The sequence below is a fragment of the Arabidopsis thaliana genome, chromosome 2, assembly GCF_000001735.4.
Source record: "Arabidopsis thaliana chromosome 2, partial sequence".
NCBI classification, from domain to species: Eukaryota; Viridiplantae; Streptophyta; class Magnoliopsida; order Brassicales; family Brassicaceae; genus Arabidopsis; species Arabidopsis thaliana.
In genome coordinates this window covers 5,917,897-5,931,888 of record NC_003071.7, presented here as the reverse complement: position 1 = coordinate 5,931,888, position 13,992 = coordinate 5,917,897, and the positions used below count along the sequence as shown (strand labels likewise).

General features: G+C 34.0%; 2 protein-coding genes and 1 pseudogene across 4 annotated transcripts; 1 reads left to right on the top strand and 2 right to left on the bottom strand.

Moving 5' to 3' along the window:
• The first annotated feature begins 79 nt into the window (after window positions 1–79).
• AT2G14090 lies at window positions 80–2,075 on the top strand (annotated as a pseudogene). The gene is made up of 3 exons: window positions 80–1,183; window positions 1,263–1,409; window positions 1,497–2,075.
• On the bottom strand, window positions 1,987–6,770 carry AT2G14080 (Disease resistance protein (TIR-NBS-LRR class) family; the record flags this gene model as incomplete). Of its 2 annotated transcripts, NM_001335412.1 has the most annotated exons (5): window positions 6,610–6,747; window positions 6,066–6,502; window positions 4,583–5,693; window positions 4,180–4,482; window positions 2,289–3,923 (listed from the first exon to the last, which is right to left on the bottom strand). In NM_001335412.1, exons 2-5 carry the CDS (start codon window positions 6,263–6,265, stop codon window positions 2,289–2,291), a joined length of 3,249 nt encoding a protein of 1,082 aa, NP_001323706.1. In that variant the 5' UTR covers window positions 6,266–6,502; window positions 6,610–6,747. The 2 variants fall into 2 exon arrangements, with proteins under 2 accessions (NP_179024.1, NP_001323706.1); NM_126980.3 differs by having other exon boundaries at window positions 1,987–3,923; window positions 6,066–6,770.
• A 1,967-nt stretch (window positions 6,771–8,737) lies between these two features.
• AT2G14070 (wound-responsive protein-like protein) lies at window positions 8,738–10,008 on the bottom strand (the record flags this gene model as incomplete). The annotated part of the gene is made up of 2 exons (NM_126979.2): window positions 8,738–9,301; window positions 9,821–10,008. The coding sequence occupies 2 exons, from the start codon at window positions 10,006–10,008 to the stop codon at window positions 8,899–8,901; spliced, it is 591 nt and encodes a 196-aa protein (NP_179023.1). The 3' UTR covers window positions 8,738–8,898.
• Window positions 10,009–13,992: the final 3,984 nt, after the last annotated feature.

Here is a 13,992-nt window from a genome sequence, read left to right as displayed (position 1 = left end):
ATAAGATAAAAAAAAAAAGATCACCCGACGTCGTTTTAGAGGTAATAAACCTATCAGAAATTCCTAATTTGCTCTTCTTTCACTTCCTCTCTCACACAATCAACCACTGAATCCGGCTGTTCAAAATTCGCAACATTTGAGCTCCCTCATTTCTTTCTCTGTATTGTCAAATTCTTATTTCTCTCTACCAATTTTCTTTTGTGGGCTCTCGTCTTTTGGGGTTAAGCTTCTGAAGTTCTCTTAAAAATCTTCCCTTTTAGGTTTCAACTGTTGTTGAGATCTGTCACTATGAAGTCGAAAAAGATAGACTTTAGTTCCAAAGACATAATCAACAATCTACCAGAACCAAATCTACTTTGCCACATATTATCATTCCTTCCTCTAAAAGATTCTGCTTTGACTTCACTTCTCTCGAAAAAGTGGCGTTATCTCTTTGCTTTCAGACCAAATCTTGATTTTGATGGCTTAGTTAATCTACATCATCGTGAAGATAGTAATAGAATGTTTATCGATTTCTTGAATAGAGTTTTGGGTTTGCAAGAGAATTCTATTGTAAACAAGTTCTCTCTAAGGGAATCGATATTGATCCAATTTGTGTCATTAGTTGGATATTAAACGTGTTGGAACTTGATTTACACGTTAGTGTAGATCGTGGTGAGCTTCCTTCTAAGGTCTTTATGAGTGAGTCACTTGTTAGTCTGAGGATAGAATCTCAAAATGTTACTGCCATTGATGTGGAAGATGTTTTTCTTCCAAAGCTTAAGACTCTTTATCTTGATACTATTAGTATAGGAAAAGCTGGTGATTACTTTGACAAGATTCTATCTGGTTGTCTTGTCTTAGAGGAATTGGTTCTGATAATGTCTACTTTGATTTTACGAACCGCTCTGTGTCTTCCAAAACCTTTAAGAGATTGAAGCTATGTTGTATAGACTATGATCAGAATCCGGATACTGTTTCATTTGATACACCAAATCTAGTTTACTTGGAATACTCTGATTACGTTGCGGTCAAGTACCCGAGAGTGAAGTTTTGTTCGCTTGTTGAAGCTAGTCTCAATCTTCAAATGACGTATGATCAGTGTGCACAAGCAAGCTATGGATTTTTGGTTGGTAATGCTACAGATTTTCTTATGGGAGTAAGCAATGTTCAGATCCTTCACTTATCTGATAAGTCTCTTGAGGTATATTAACGTAACATTGATTCTTTGAGTTAGTGATTGCAGATAGATTGTGAACTTGTTTATTTGGTTTTTGTTTCAGGTACTCACTTTTTGTTGTGAAACAATACCGGTATTCAACAGGTTGATACATTTGACGATTAAGACTCACCGTCATGGAGAAGTCGGATGGGAATCATTGCCGGCTTTACTAAAGAATTGTCCAAATCTAGAAACCCTCGTCTTCCAAGTACCAACACATTTTGTTTACTGCATTTGTTAACACATTTAACTACACACAATTAGATTTTTGATGGTGTTTCCTTAATGATTTTAGGGACTCCATCACAAAGATACAATTAAATGTGAAGAAGTTGTTGGGTGCCTTTGCAAATATTTTGAGGACATTCCTACTTGTTTATCATCAAGTCCGGTGAAGGTCGTAAAGGTATTGAAGTTTGGTGAAACTTTTTTTAACTACGATGATATGAAAAAACAGTTAGAGCAGGACAAACATTTTCTAGAGACAATGCCGAATCTTGAACAAATGATATTATACTACAATACACCATACGATAACGATGTGCTTGAAGTTTCCAAGCAACTTCAGATACTTCCTAGAGTAGCTTCAACTAAATGCAAGATCCAAGTAATTTCTGACAACCTCAGCTTATCTTTTTCCTTTTCCACAAGTGGACTCACCTTCTTCAATAGTACCTTTCCTGTTTGAAGATTACCCTTCTTAAAGACGACCAACATTGTTTTGGTTATAGTTTTTAGCTTAAGCAACAATGAAAACTATTACTTTGGCCTCTGTTCTGTTATTTGCGTAATAGTCTTTCAGATTCTTAATATGTATTCCACTTTTTCATGTAATATGTACACTTCTATAGGTTTCCAAGTTCTCGATTTGTTTCAGACTAATCCCTAAAATAACTAAACGAAACATTAATATAAGTAATCTTAGAAGATATGAACAGTTCTATTGTTGGTTTTCGCCTGTAGAGATATGTGTTACTCAGATTGGCTCTTCTTTGCTCTTTGTTTCTACACTTCAGTTCCGTTGCAGAGCTGGTTATTCAATAGGCTCTCGCCCAGACGTTCATAGTGTCGATCACTTCCTATTCTCCTAATAATTGTCCCAAGAATCAATTTCCGAAAATGTTTGAACATGGTTCTTCAGTTCGAGTACCCCACATTCTCCTATCTCCCATTTCTCACTGTTGAGCTGGAAATCAAAGACAAGCTCATCCGAAGTCACCTCAACGTCAACTAAAACTTCGACTGTGTACATATGCTCCCTTAGAAATTCTGGAAAAATATGGTTTAGTGATACATACGTAGAAGTGATGAAATCATTCTGCCTTTCCATAATGGTCATATATACCTCCATACGTCCCTCATTACCAGCTTCACGGCCACCATTATCAGCCAAAACAATGCAAGCCTTAAATCTCATGGATGTAGGAAGAGCCCTTTGATTCAACTTCACAGTAAGAGAACTTCCAATGGCTCGGTTAGTGATGTACTCATGAACTTCTCTACTGGGTAAGATAGAATAATGACGAGCCGTTGCTTGAATGATAAGGTCTCTTGCTTCTTTATCTAGTTTGAGGCAGTTGGTAAAGTCGAGACATTTAATATTTGGATTGTTAAAAGAGCAACCTAGTCTCTCAAGAGAGCCACAATTCTCTGCATCCAGAATTATTAGGGAATCCGAAAGTTGTGGGAGTGATACCAGTTTTCCGCATCCGCTGAGTTTTAATCGACGTAGACGAGTGATTCTATTGAGCCATGGGGTCATTTCTCGTATATTTATATCACTCAATTCCAGCACTGTGATCCTCTCAAGAACATGTGAGAATTCACTGAGGTTTTCACTGTATAGCATTTGCAAATCCTCAAGGCGAGGCCATGACCTGAGGGACGAAGGAACTTCTTCTATCTGAGTCCCCCTAAGATGGAGACGTTTAATGTTTGTGGAGATCACCGGAAATGTTTTCAACAAGATGCAATCTGTGAGATCAAGTTCATTAAGAAATTCCAAGTTGATATTGGTCGGAAGAACTTGTAGCTTTTTGCATCCTCTCAGCCTTAGTTCAGACAACTTATGAAGGTTTCCAATAAAGGAGGGTAACTCCACCAGACATGAGAGATATCCAAGATTCAGAATCTTGAGATTAGTGGCTTTTCCAATAAAGGAAGGGAGCTCCACCAAACTTTCGCATCCAGCGAGTATCAACTTCTCCAGGTTAATGGCATTCCCGATAGAGGATGGAAGCTTTATCAGACTTGAGCAACAAGTAAGGTGCAACTCCTTAAGATTAGTGCAATTCCCAATAGAGGAGGGAAGCTCCTTCAGACTTGAGCAACAAATAAGGTGCAACTTCTTAAGATTAGTGCAATTCCCAATAGAGGAGGGAAGCTCCTTCAGACTTGAGCAACAACTAAGGTCCAACTCCTTTAGATTAGTGGCATTCCCAATAGAGGATGGAAGCTCCACCAGATTTTCACAATGACTAAAATCAATCGTCTGAAGATTAATGGCATTTCCGATAGAGGATGGAAGCTCCAAGAGACTTGAGCATCCACTAAGCTCCAATTTTAGGAGTTTAGTTGCATTCCCAATAGAGAAGGGCAACTCCACTAGACTTGAGCATCCGTTAAGATTCAACACCTCGAGGTTAGTAGCACTTGAGAGATCAGGAAGTTCTTTTAGGTTTTTAGAAGAAAACAAATCCATCCGCTTGAGATTTCTAAGAGGCTGTACAAAAAAAAATGAAGAAAACTTTGTGAGCATGTTATTCGCCAAATAGTATACACGTACGAAACAAACTACTTATATAACATTCTACTATAGTAAGCTTATTATACATAATTTAAATTAACTAAAAAAATGGTCAGCTCATCTTCTTTTAAACGCTAATAATTGTAGAAAGATGAACAAGTTATGGATTCGAGATTAAAAACTGTGATTTAAAATATTGCATGAAAAAAATCAATATCTAGTATATACTTACTTGAATCTCTTCCCATAACTTCTCAAGCTTGGAGCCCCACATGTTTAGTTCCACGAGGAACTCAGGATTGAACTTTGAAGGAAAGCATGTCATCGGAAAATACATCCAATCTAGTAATCGAAGTTTTCGAGATATATAGGTCAAACAGTGTGGTAAACACACTATTGCAGGAAAAAGATTACCAAAATTTTTGACTCTTAAGAATTGGAGATTGGACATTCCTTCAAAAGCTTTTTCACTTATATTGAATACGTCATCGTTCCGATGTAAGTCGAGATATATCCCTATAACACTTCTACCACCCTGAAATAAAAAAAAAAAGAAAAATAGAAGTAATTATTAGTTATAAGATAAGTAAACTCAGTTTGTATGGAGTGAAGAAATTGAGAGACTTAAAACTTACTGCTGTATCGTCGGCGAGTACTTCAGAAATATCTCTAGCATCAACTAAAAATTGGCGTTGCCCTGGCTCCCGAACAGATTGTTTACGAACAATTTCTTTACCTAGTTGCGCTAGAGAATCATGCATCTCGACAAAGTTTGAGTTGATAGATATGAGCGATTTCTCAGCTAAGACGTGAAACCTTTGAGCAATGTCCAAGAATGTTTTCCCAAGAAAATCTTCTAGTTTCTCAATACTTTCATGGTTGAAAAAACATGCTATATGAAGAAATAAATCTTTGTCTTCATCACATAAGGCATCATAACTAAACTTCAAAACGCTCTCAATTTTTCCATCAAGGCGAGCCCTTAGCCTTGGTATTTCCTTTCTCCACTCCTGCTTGGACATTTCTCGAAAATATGATCCCACAACCCTTAATCCCAAAGGAAAGTTACCAACAAGCCATGTAACTTTCCTCGCAAGCTTGTAAAAACCATCATATGGGGTCTTTTGACCAAACGCATACATGCAGAAGATTTGAAGAGCATCATCAGAATTTGGAAGATCCACCTTGTAAATATTGTTGATCCTATGTGCCTTCAAAAGTTTCCTATCTTGGGTTGTGATTAGAATCCGACTTCTAGGACCAAACCACCGAGTTTCTTTGGCCAAGGCATCTAGTTGTACTGATTGATCCACGTCATCAAGAACGACAAGCACTTTCTTGTTATATAAACGTTCTTGCAGAACTCTTAAGTGAGGAATCTCAATATCTTTATGGTCGAGTATTTTTGACAAAAACTGTCGTTGTAAGATCAACTTCGCGCTATAGTCATCTGAAGAAGCTAGTATTGTATGCATCGTTTTGATATTCTCCATGAAGATGCTCAACTCGAAACTGCTTGAGAGTTGGTTATATAAAAATCTGACGATGGTGGTTTTACCAATCCCTGGAGGACCCCAAATTCCAATCATCCTCACTTCACAAGAGTCTAGGCAGAGCAACAATTCCAACTTTTCCATATGAGCTCCCATCCCAACTAAACCGTCAAAATCCCTTAGTGGTGTGGAATTATTCAGCTTGTTCGAGATATCAGTAGAGATTTTTTCGATCATGGCAGCTTCGGTATCCCTAAAAAAGGGAAGATAAATTATATTTGTAAGTAAATAGTCATTTATAGAATTCATATAATAAAGTACACATAATTATATATTTTTGGCTGGAAATTATTTAAAACGTAGCTACGAAGAAGTATATTAAGAGCTAATAAAGTTGTTGAAAAAAATAATATTATATTGACTATCGAGGCAAGCAAGTATGTCATCTTTAATTTCGCGTATTACAAATATTAAAACGGATAATTTGGCATGAAAACTTTGTACCGAACCGCATCATATCATATCATATATGTAAATAATATTTTTCAAGAATTGCTATTTTGAGATCTAATTAATGTCGGTTGACAAAAAAAAAAGGCAGTAAGATGTGGTAAAAAGAACTAACCAATTTATTGAATGCTCTCCAGCTATTGTGGCTACTTCACTCAAAGCCTCGATCCATTTTCGACTAACTGCATTTGTTTTACCCATACAAGTTTTCTTGAAGACCTTCCCAAAGTCTCCGGTTTGCTTCTTTACATCAGTTGGATCCACTTCATAGAAAATTGTCATCACTGTTTGATCCAACATTTTCCTACACTTCATGATCTCCACCAACTCGTTCAGGCACCACGACGAGGAAGCGTAGTCCTTCGAGAGCAAGACAACTGCAATCTTAGATCCTTTGATTGCTTCTATGAGTTCTGGACCGATCGATTTGCTCCTCTCAATATTATTATCAATGAACGTATCGATCCCTTTTCTTTTAAACTCTTTCAAAATGTGACTGAGAAATGATTTGCGCACATCTGCCCCGTGGAAGCTGGGGAAGACATCGTGTTTCTGGTTACAAGACAAAGAAGATTGGGGAGATGTAGGAGGTGAAGAAGAAGTAGTTATTATAGTTTCTTGGACTCGAAATTTTCCATAAATCATATAAAATATTGTACCCAAAAGAGTGAAGAACGTAGCAGCAACAGTCCCAAGGAAAACGTAAAAATCCATTACTACAATAGAGAGAAGATGTAAGATCAATAGAGCTTTGAAGAGAGATAGAGTAAAGGATTAACAACACGCTATTATTGAGCGTGATGAGAAAAGTCAAAATAGTTATCCTTTCATGGAAAATATGTGAACCATATCGTGTAGGTTCCACCATTTTTGGAAATTTCTTGGATATTTTCTTTAGTTTCGAAATGAATTTTTTTAAAAAAATGTTTTTTTTTTGAAAAAAACTTTAATTAATAGTATTCAAGAAAACGTTAGGCGTTAAACGGACAGTGATCCAATGCCTAGCGCCTAGAACGCTTAGTTAGGACATAGATAATTTTAGACGGTTAAGCGTTTATAATAAAGACATTATAAATATGATTTTTTACATAAATATTATATAAAATGTCTATTAAAAAAATACATATATATATATATATATGTTCAATCGTAAACAAAAATTATACAAAATATTCTTTTAACTATATCAAATACTATATAAACATTTATAACTATTTATAGAAATATAAAATTAGTTGAAAACTAGAAAAATATAGTAAAACGAGGTATATAGGATTTTAGGCAGATTAGACAGTTGTCTATACGTCGCGTGAGCCGTGAGCGCCTAGTCGACCGCCTAAATCGCTTTTTAGAATACCATTTAATACTTATCCCGTCGTTAACTTTATTTTTAAACTTGACGTTTGGATTATAGAAACGAAGATTGTAAACTCGAGGATCAACACATAGTACTAACGTAACAAAACGTATGAGTTCTGAAATTATATTTTAAAAACTAAAATTAGATCATTTAACGGTAAACCGAAGGAAAGCCGGTTTGGAGATTTTAAATTTTTACAATACACATTTTTCCGGTTTGGATCTGAATTTGGTTAATTATTTATATGCTTTTTCCACGATCTAGAAGACTTTTATTCAATGAAATTGTTACTATCTAAATTTGGACCATTTGACACGTTTGGTAAAGAATTTGATCAATTATCCATTAGACGACCCCTTTCTATTCACTCAAATCTAATGGAGTTGTGGAAAAAACAAACCAAATTTAATAAAGTCATGAATACGACGTTACAGGAATCTAGATTATCATTGGCATTGTAGTGGGTGAGAAATCATTGCTTAGTACGAATTATAAAGAACTTGGAATACGTCATATAAAATTTAGAAAGATATTGTACCTTCACATAAATACCTAGCAAAAATTGTTTTACCACCTTTGGAAAAGATTTAAATGGGACCTAATACGTTGATTGTCTTTTCGTGAATGTAGCCTATATTAGTGTTTTATTAGTTTCTGGTTCGTAAATTAGATGTAAGTATGTAACGGATATCCATGTAAATACAATAAATTAAGGAAGTCATTCTTTCAGAGAATTAATGAGATCATCCGTATGTTATTTTCAAAATATTTTTAGAAAATAAGTTATGAAAGTACATTCACAAATAAATAAAGACATGTAAGATTTTTCAGAAAATATATTTAAATTTATATTTGAGGTGAAGAACTCGTGTTTACGATGAACAGGGTTATTATCCCTAAATTCTCGTCTGAAGTTTAATCTGTGACAAGGTATTGAAGCAAACATCACAAGCCCCACATTATGAGACAAACAACGACACGATATAAGAATATATATGAGTGTAATGAATATTGATGAAATTATCTAAGGTTGCCGAAGTGCAACCTCTATAACTTTCATCTTATAGAAAAATAAAACATTTTGATTGCTCTGGGACAATGTAAATAGTTTTTGTTTTTGCATTTTTTTTTTGTCATCAGATTTTATTTAGAGTTCAGTAGAACCAATTCTGAGGAAAATTATTTACAAAAGTGATATGATGCGGTTCGGTACGAATTAATCGTGCCAAACTGTCCGGCTTATCGTTTTTGCTTTTCTTTCTTCTAAATAAACCTCCTTTGAGCTAGAATCACTTGCCTAGAAATGTCAACAAATGGAACAACCGAAAGATATACGAATTAATCGTGCCAAACTGTCCGGCTTATCGTTTTTGCTCTAATAACATTGTGGTGGTCAGGATATACGAAAATGGTCTCATCTCTTCCTGGGAGAATGTTGTAAAAAAATGTGGCCAACATAAGCGATTGATTTGCCTCAAATAATCAAACTATATGATTTGTAATTCATGACTTAGCTACCACAAGAAACTTAACTAATCAAATTCAAGAAAACGATGGAAGAAAAAAAGTCACATACAAAGGAAGAGATCTAGAATCGAACAGTGGTTGGGCCAAAGCAGCTAAGACACATAACTCTTTCCATGGAAGCTTCAGATTTAGGCATAGGATGATTCTCCTTGACTAAATCAGCCGAAGAAGAAGAAGAAGAAGAAGCGGAGGAAGGTGGACGAGAAGTGACAGCGATGGCACGAAGACGAGCCCTCACATCTTTGTTGAAAAAACGGAGAGGATAGTTCCAACGAGTTTCCACGGCAGCGATGGCCGTAGCCACCATCCACGAGGTGTGTCTTGTGCTTGCAGCAGCACTCATTACTGCTAGTGAAGTTAGGACTAAAGCGTTACCACAGTAAAATGTTTTTCTTATTACAAGGTTTTGGTGGCTGCGTTTTGACGTAGGTTTTTTTTTGGAGATGGGACTCTCTCTCTTTCCACTTCTCCAAGTAAACTTAAAATCTTTATTCATTTCTTTTTTTGTGTGCAAAACATCTATTTTTTTACTAACCTTTCTTTTTTTTGGGATGTTTCGGAAAAGGTTAGTAAATCATTTAGGGACCCTCTTTAAATGTTTCAGAACACTTTCCAAATTTAAATTTTGTAGTAAATCTTCACTTGTATGCAATTATCATTGTTTTTTAGTTATATATTTTTATTACATAAAAAAGTGGAATGAATAATAAGAATTTGAAAGAGTAAGAGGCAAATAACAGAACAGAGGCCAACGTACAAGAATTGTTCTATCTGGCTACGGCCTAGCTTGGGAAAATCCTTTGCCAGATAAATTAGCTACAGATATGGCAAGAGATGACGACAGACAAAAACACGGGAAGTTTATAGCCTTATATGTGGCTATACCGTCGCAAAAAACGTATAACTCTTTCAAACCGGAAAGGTACTATTGAAGAAGGTGTATCCGTCCACATTCCACTTGTGGTCTTATGGAAAAGAAAGACGATAAGCTAAGGTTGTCAGAGATTACTTGGATCTTGCATTTAGCTGAAGCCACTCTATGAAGCATTTGAAGTTGCATGGAAACGTCAAGCACATCGTCATCGTATGGTGTATCGTAGTATAATATCATTTGTTCAAGATTCGGCATTGTCTCTAGAAATTGTTTGACCTGCTCTATCTGCTTTTTCATATTTATAAAAAAACGTCACAAACTTCAATACCTTTTTACAACCTTCACCGGACTTGATGATAATCAAGTAGGAATTTCATCAGAATATTTTCAAAAGCACCCATCAACTTCTTCACATTTACTTGTATCTCTGTGATGGAGTCCCTAAATTAATGAGGAAACATCATCAAAATCTAATTGTGTCTAGTTAAATATGTTCAATATATGCAGTAAAAATATGTCGGTTCGAAGACGAGGGTTTTTAGATTTGGACAGTTCTTGAGTAGAGCCAGCTATGATTCCGGTGAGTCTTAATAGTTAAATACTTAAATGAATCATGTTGTTGAATACTGGTCATTATTTTTTCGTGTGATAAATTCAATTTTTAATTCTTTGTAGTATAAAAATTAAGAAAGAAACCCACTTTTTCACTTTTTTTTTTTACTTTTTTTTTCACTTAATCATTTCTATTTCTTGACGAGAAGTTTTAAAGACAAAGATAAGAAATACCCTTATTTGATTTTATAAAAAATATTAAATGTTGCAAAATATTCTTGAAGACAATAAATTAACATAATTCCTAATTATCATTATTTTTTCATAAAACGTATTGTTATTATTATGATGAAAATCTTGATTTACATTTTTTTGTTAATACTAGTTTTGAAGTTGTGGATTTATATATTTAGTTAAATATATAAGTTGTACATAGTGGTTGGAGTTAGTAGGAAATAAAAAAATTCAAGTCTCACAAAAATTGAAATAAAAGAATATATTAATTATTAAATTCAAGTCTTAAATTAATTAATCTGAAAAATACATACCACATAAAAAAGAAGAGAAAGAAGGTTTATCATTTTGCATTACATAGTTGTATATTGTAAATACAGATGCATATTTACAACTTGTATATTATGAGTAAAACGTATGAAAATATTTAGTACGTATAACTATTCGTCAAGTTTCTTAGTTCTTCTTTGCATAAGGATTACAATGATTATTGGCAAAATCATTCCTACATTGTGTTTCCGTGTCATAGCAGCTTATCCCCTCACCCGGAACAGTACTTTCGCAGCAATATTGTTTAATTCTTGCGTAATAACATGGATCTTTCAAATATGGACTGGTAAGGTCTTTGAAGAAATTACCTATATAAAAAAAAAAAAATTTGAAAAGATTATATATGGAATATTCAGTTGTGATTATAGAGAGGTGGTGATGATGATAAACAATGAACGATAAATCATTTATATAACTTACATTCATGAAGGCTAGCCATGGAAACAAGGATGATACAAAAGATAGCAAATTTGGAAGATGACATTGCGATTTTTTTCTCTAAAAATATGTTTTCTTGTTTATATTAAAAAGCTTACATGACCTAAACACACACAAACAAATATATAATTGTAAAAACAGTACATTATTTTCTAGGGTAATCCGAAAAAAATTGTAGTTAATTTTATTTATTTTCTCTCTTTGGATATTGATGGTTTTAGTTTTTTTTTCTTTTAAAAAAAAATAATATTAACGGTTCTTTTTTTTTTTCTTAGAAAATTATCTTAAAAGAAATTAACAATAGCCACATGTATCATTGATAGATTAAAATAATTTGCTAAAATTGCTTTACGATGGATTAGCGACAAGCCAACAATTTTTCCTTATGATAATTGATAAAGATAATTCGATTTTAAATTTAATGATAAATTAGTTGATACCTATTATATTATGTATCTATTTAACAATGACTCAATCTTAATATTTTATTGTTTATTAATTTGAAAGTAAAATGGAATGTAATTATGTTCAATAAATATAAGTTAATTTTTTTTATTTATTTAGTGAATTACAACTCACGATGGTTTTATGAACCGCAAAGTTGGGAAGAATTACCAAGATGAATTCTCCTCTCGTTAGAATACATTAGAGTTCTTAATAACATGTTACAAATATCTCCAACATCTTTGGAAGAGTTTTCTGAATACAAGCTCTTCACTCCATCTAACTGCAAACATTAACCATATATATTGCATAAGCCCAAACGATTTACACGATCAAGTTAGGAAACGATCAGTACCACTCTCAGGCTTTCCTGATGTTTAGCCAAAAGCTCATCGTACTTTTTTTAAAGATAAGAGAAATTGTGTATTCAAGTGATGAGTTCTACAAGGTAAACATGTAACATTTTTGAAAAGTTAAAAAATATAAACATAAAAATTTCTGAATTTTATGAAAGAAATTATTATATTATTGGAATCTTAATTATATCAAAAAAATTGTGAAATTAACTTATCATTGGGATTCAAATTAATATTTTTATTTTCCCATTTTCTTGAGATTGGAACTGGATATTGTTGTCACATGCACGTATCAGAAGAAATTTGATGTAAATATGAATTATTCTGATCATCAGACATTGATTATTCACAATATTAAATAATAATGAGGTAACATAGTCATATGTGTAGGGTTTTTGACAACCTCTACAACACCTCAAGCTTCATGCTTTGTCATCAACACAACCACACGAAAACAGAGCAAACAAGATATAGAGAAGAAGTAGAAGATAATAGCAGAAAAGAGAGAAAGGAAGAAGAGGAGCACACAAAGAATTTGTTAACCCGGTTCACGGCATTAACAAGCCGCTACGTCCCGTCGGGATCAATAGATCCCCAAACTTCACTATAAAGAATAAAAGTGTTTACAATAACAAGAAGCTACAAGTGACCCGTCTAATACCCTTCACTAGTACTTAGACTCACTATGTACTACTTCCTGTATCACTCAGAGAACAACAATGATGAGCTTATACTAATACATGTTTTCTCTATCTCTACACCTTTCTAACTCTTCTTGTTAGATCTACATTGTGTTCTTGCTCTCTTCTCCTCTCTGCTGCTCTCTCACGTCTCCATATATGCTTATATATGAGAGACTCCTTCAAACCTAGAATAGCCCCCAAACCCCAAAAGACCCTTCCTTTTTCACGCTTTGGATTCTCCAGAAATGCTCCTTTAGTTTGAATACACATAGAGACAAACTGTCCTTCCTTGGCCAGCTTCTTGTGCTCCCAGAAATAGTTAACTTTACTAGAGATGAATTAACATTTACCTCTAGTTGACATCTCTGTTTTTACCTAGTTTACTTGAGCATAGGGTCCTCATCTTTACAATATGTCTACCGTGGACCATCTATTTTTAGCTCGGTGTAATTTTACAAAACTTTTCTTCTGTTTTCCGACACATTTGTATATCTTCACGATTTCATCCATTATATCTTTCTTTTTTCGTTATTTTTCTGTTATCTGACTTGAATGTTAAAGGAAACATCCCACATTGTAGTTTCCGGGCTTTGATGTAGTTGGTGTGAGTGTGTGACACATGAACCCCTGCTTCTAGTGAACAACTCGTATAAGAAAAAATACCCGAAACGAGATATATATAGATATTAATATTTGAATAAACTTATCGTTGAGATTTCGAACTAATATATATTTGTTTCCCATTTAATTTCCTTGAGATTGGAACTTGATGTTGTTGTCACATGCATATATCAAAATAAATAGAAATTGATGTCCATATTGAACTATTCTGAGCTGGAGAATTGAATATTCACAATTGAAGATAATGTCGCGATCCATTCTAAAATTAACCAATTTGAAAGATTTGCGGCTGTGAGTTTGAGATACGGGGATGGAGTTACACGTTAGCGTATTCATTGTGCCACTACGGTCTGACAAGAAATCAATTTTAGAGAGCAACGAAACATTAACATTATTTTCATCATGTTTTTTATCTTCCTTTTTTTGACAGCAAAATAAGTTCATGCATTTAAATTACAAATGGGCGGGTTTTTTAGGAGAAAATCAGTCTGGAGTAAATAAGCTTACATGGGAAAAGATAGAATCTTGTGCTCTTGCCTTTTTGGCGAGACAATCAGCACCGACATTGTTTAAACGTAGAATAAAAGATATGGAAAAACGAGAAAAGCTATACTTTAAAGTGT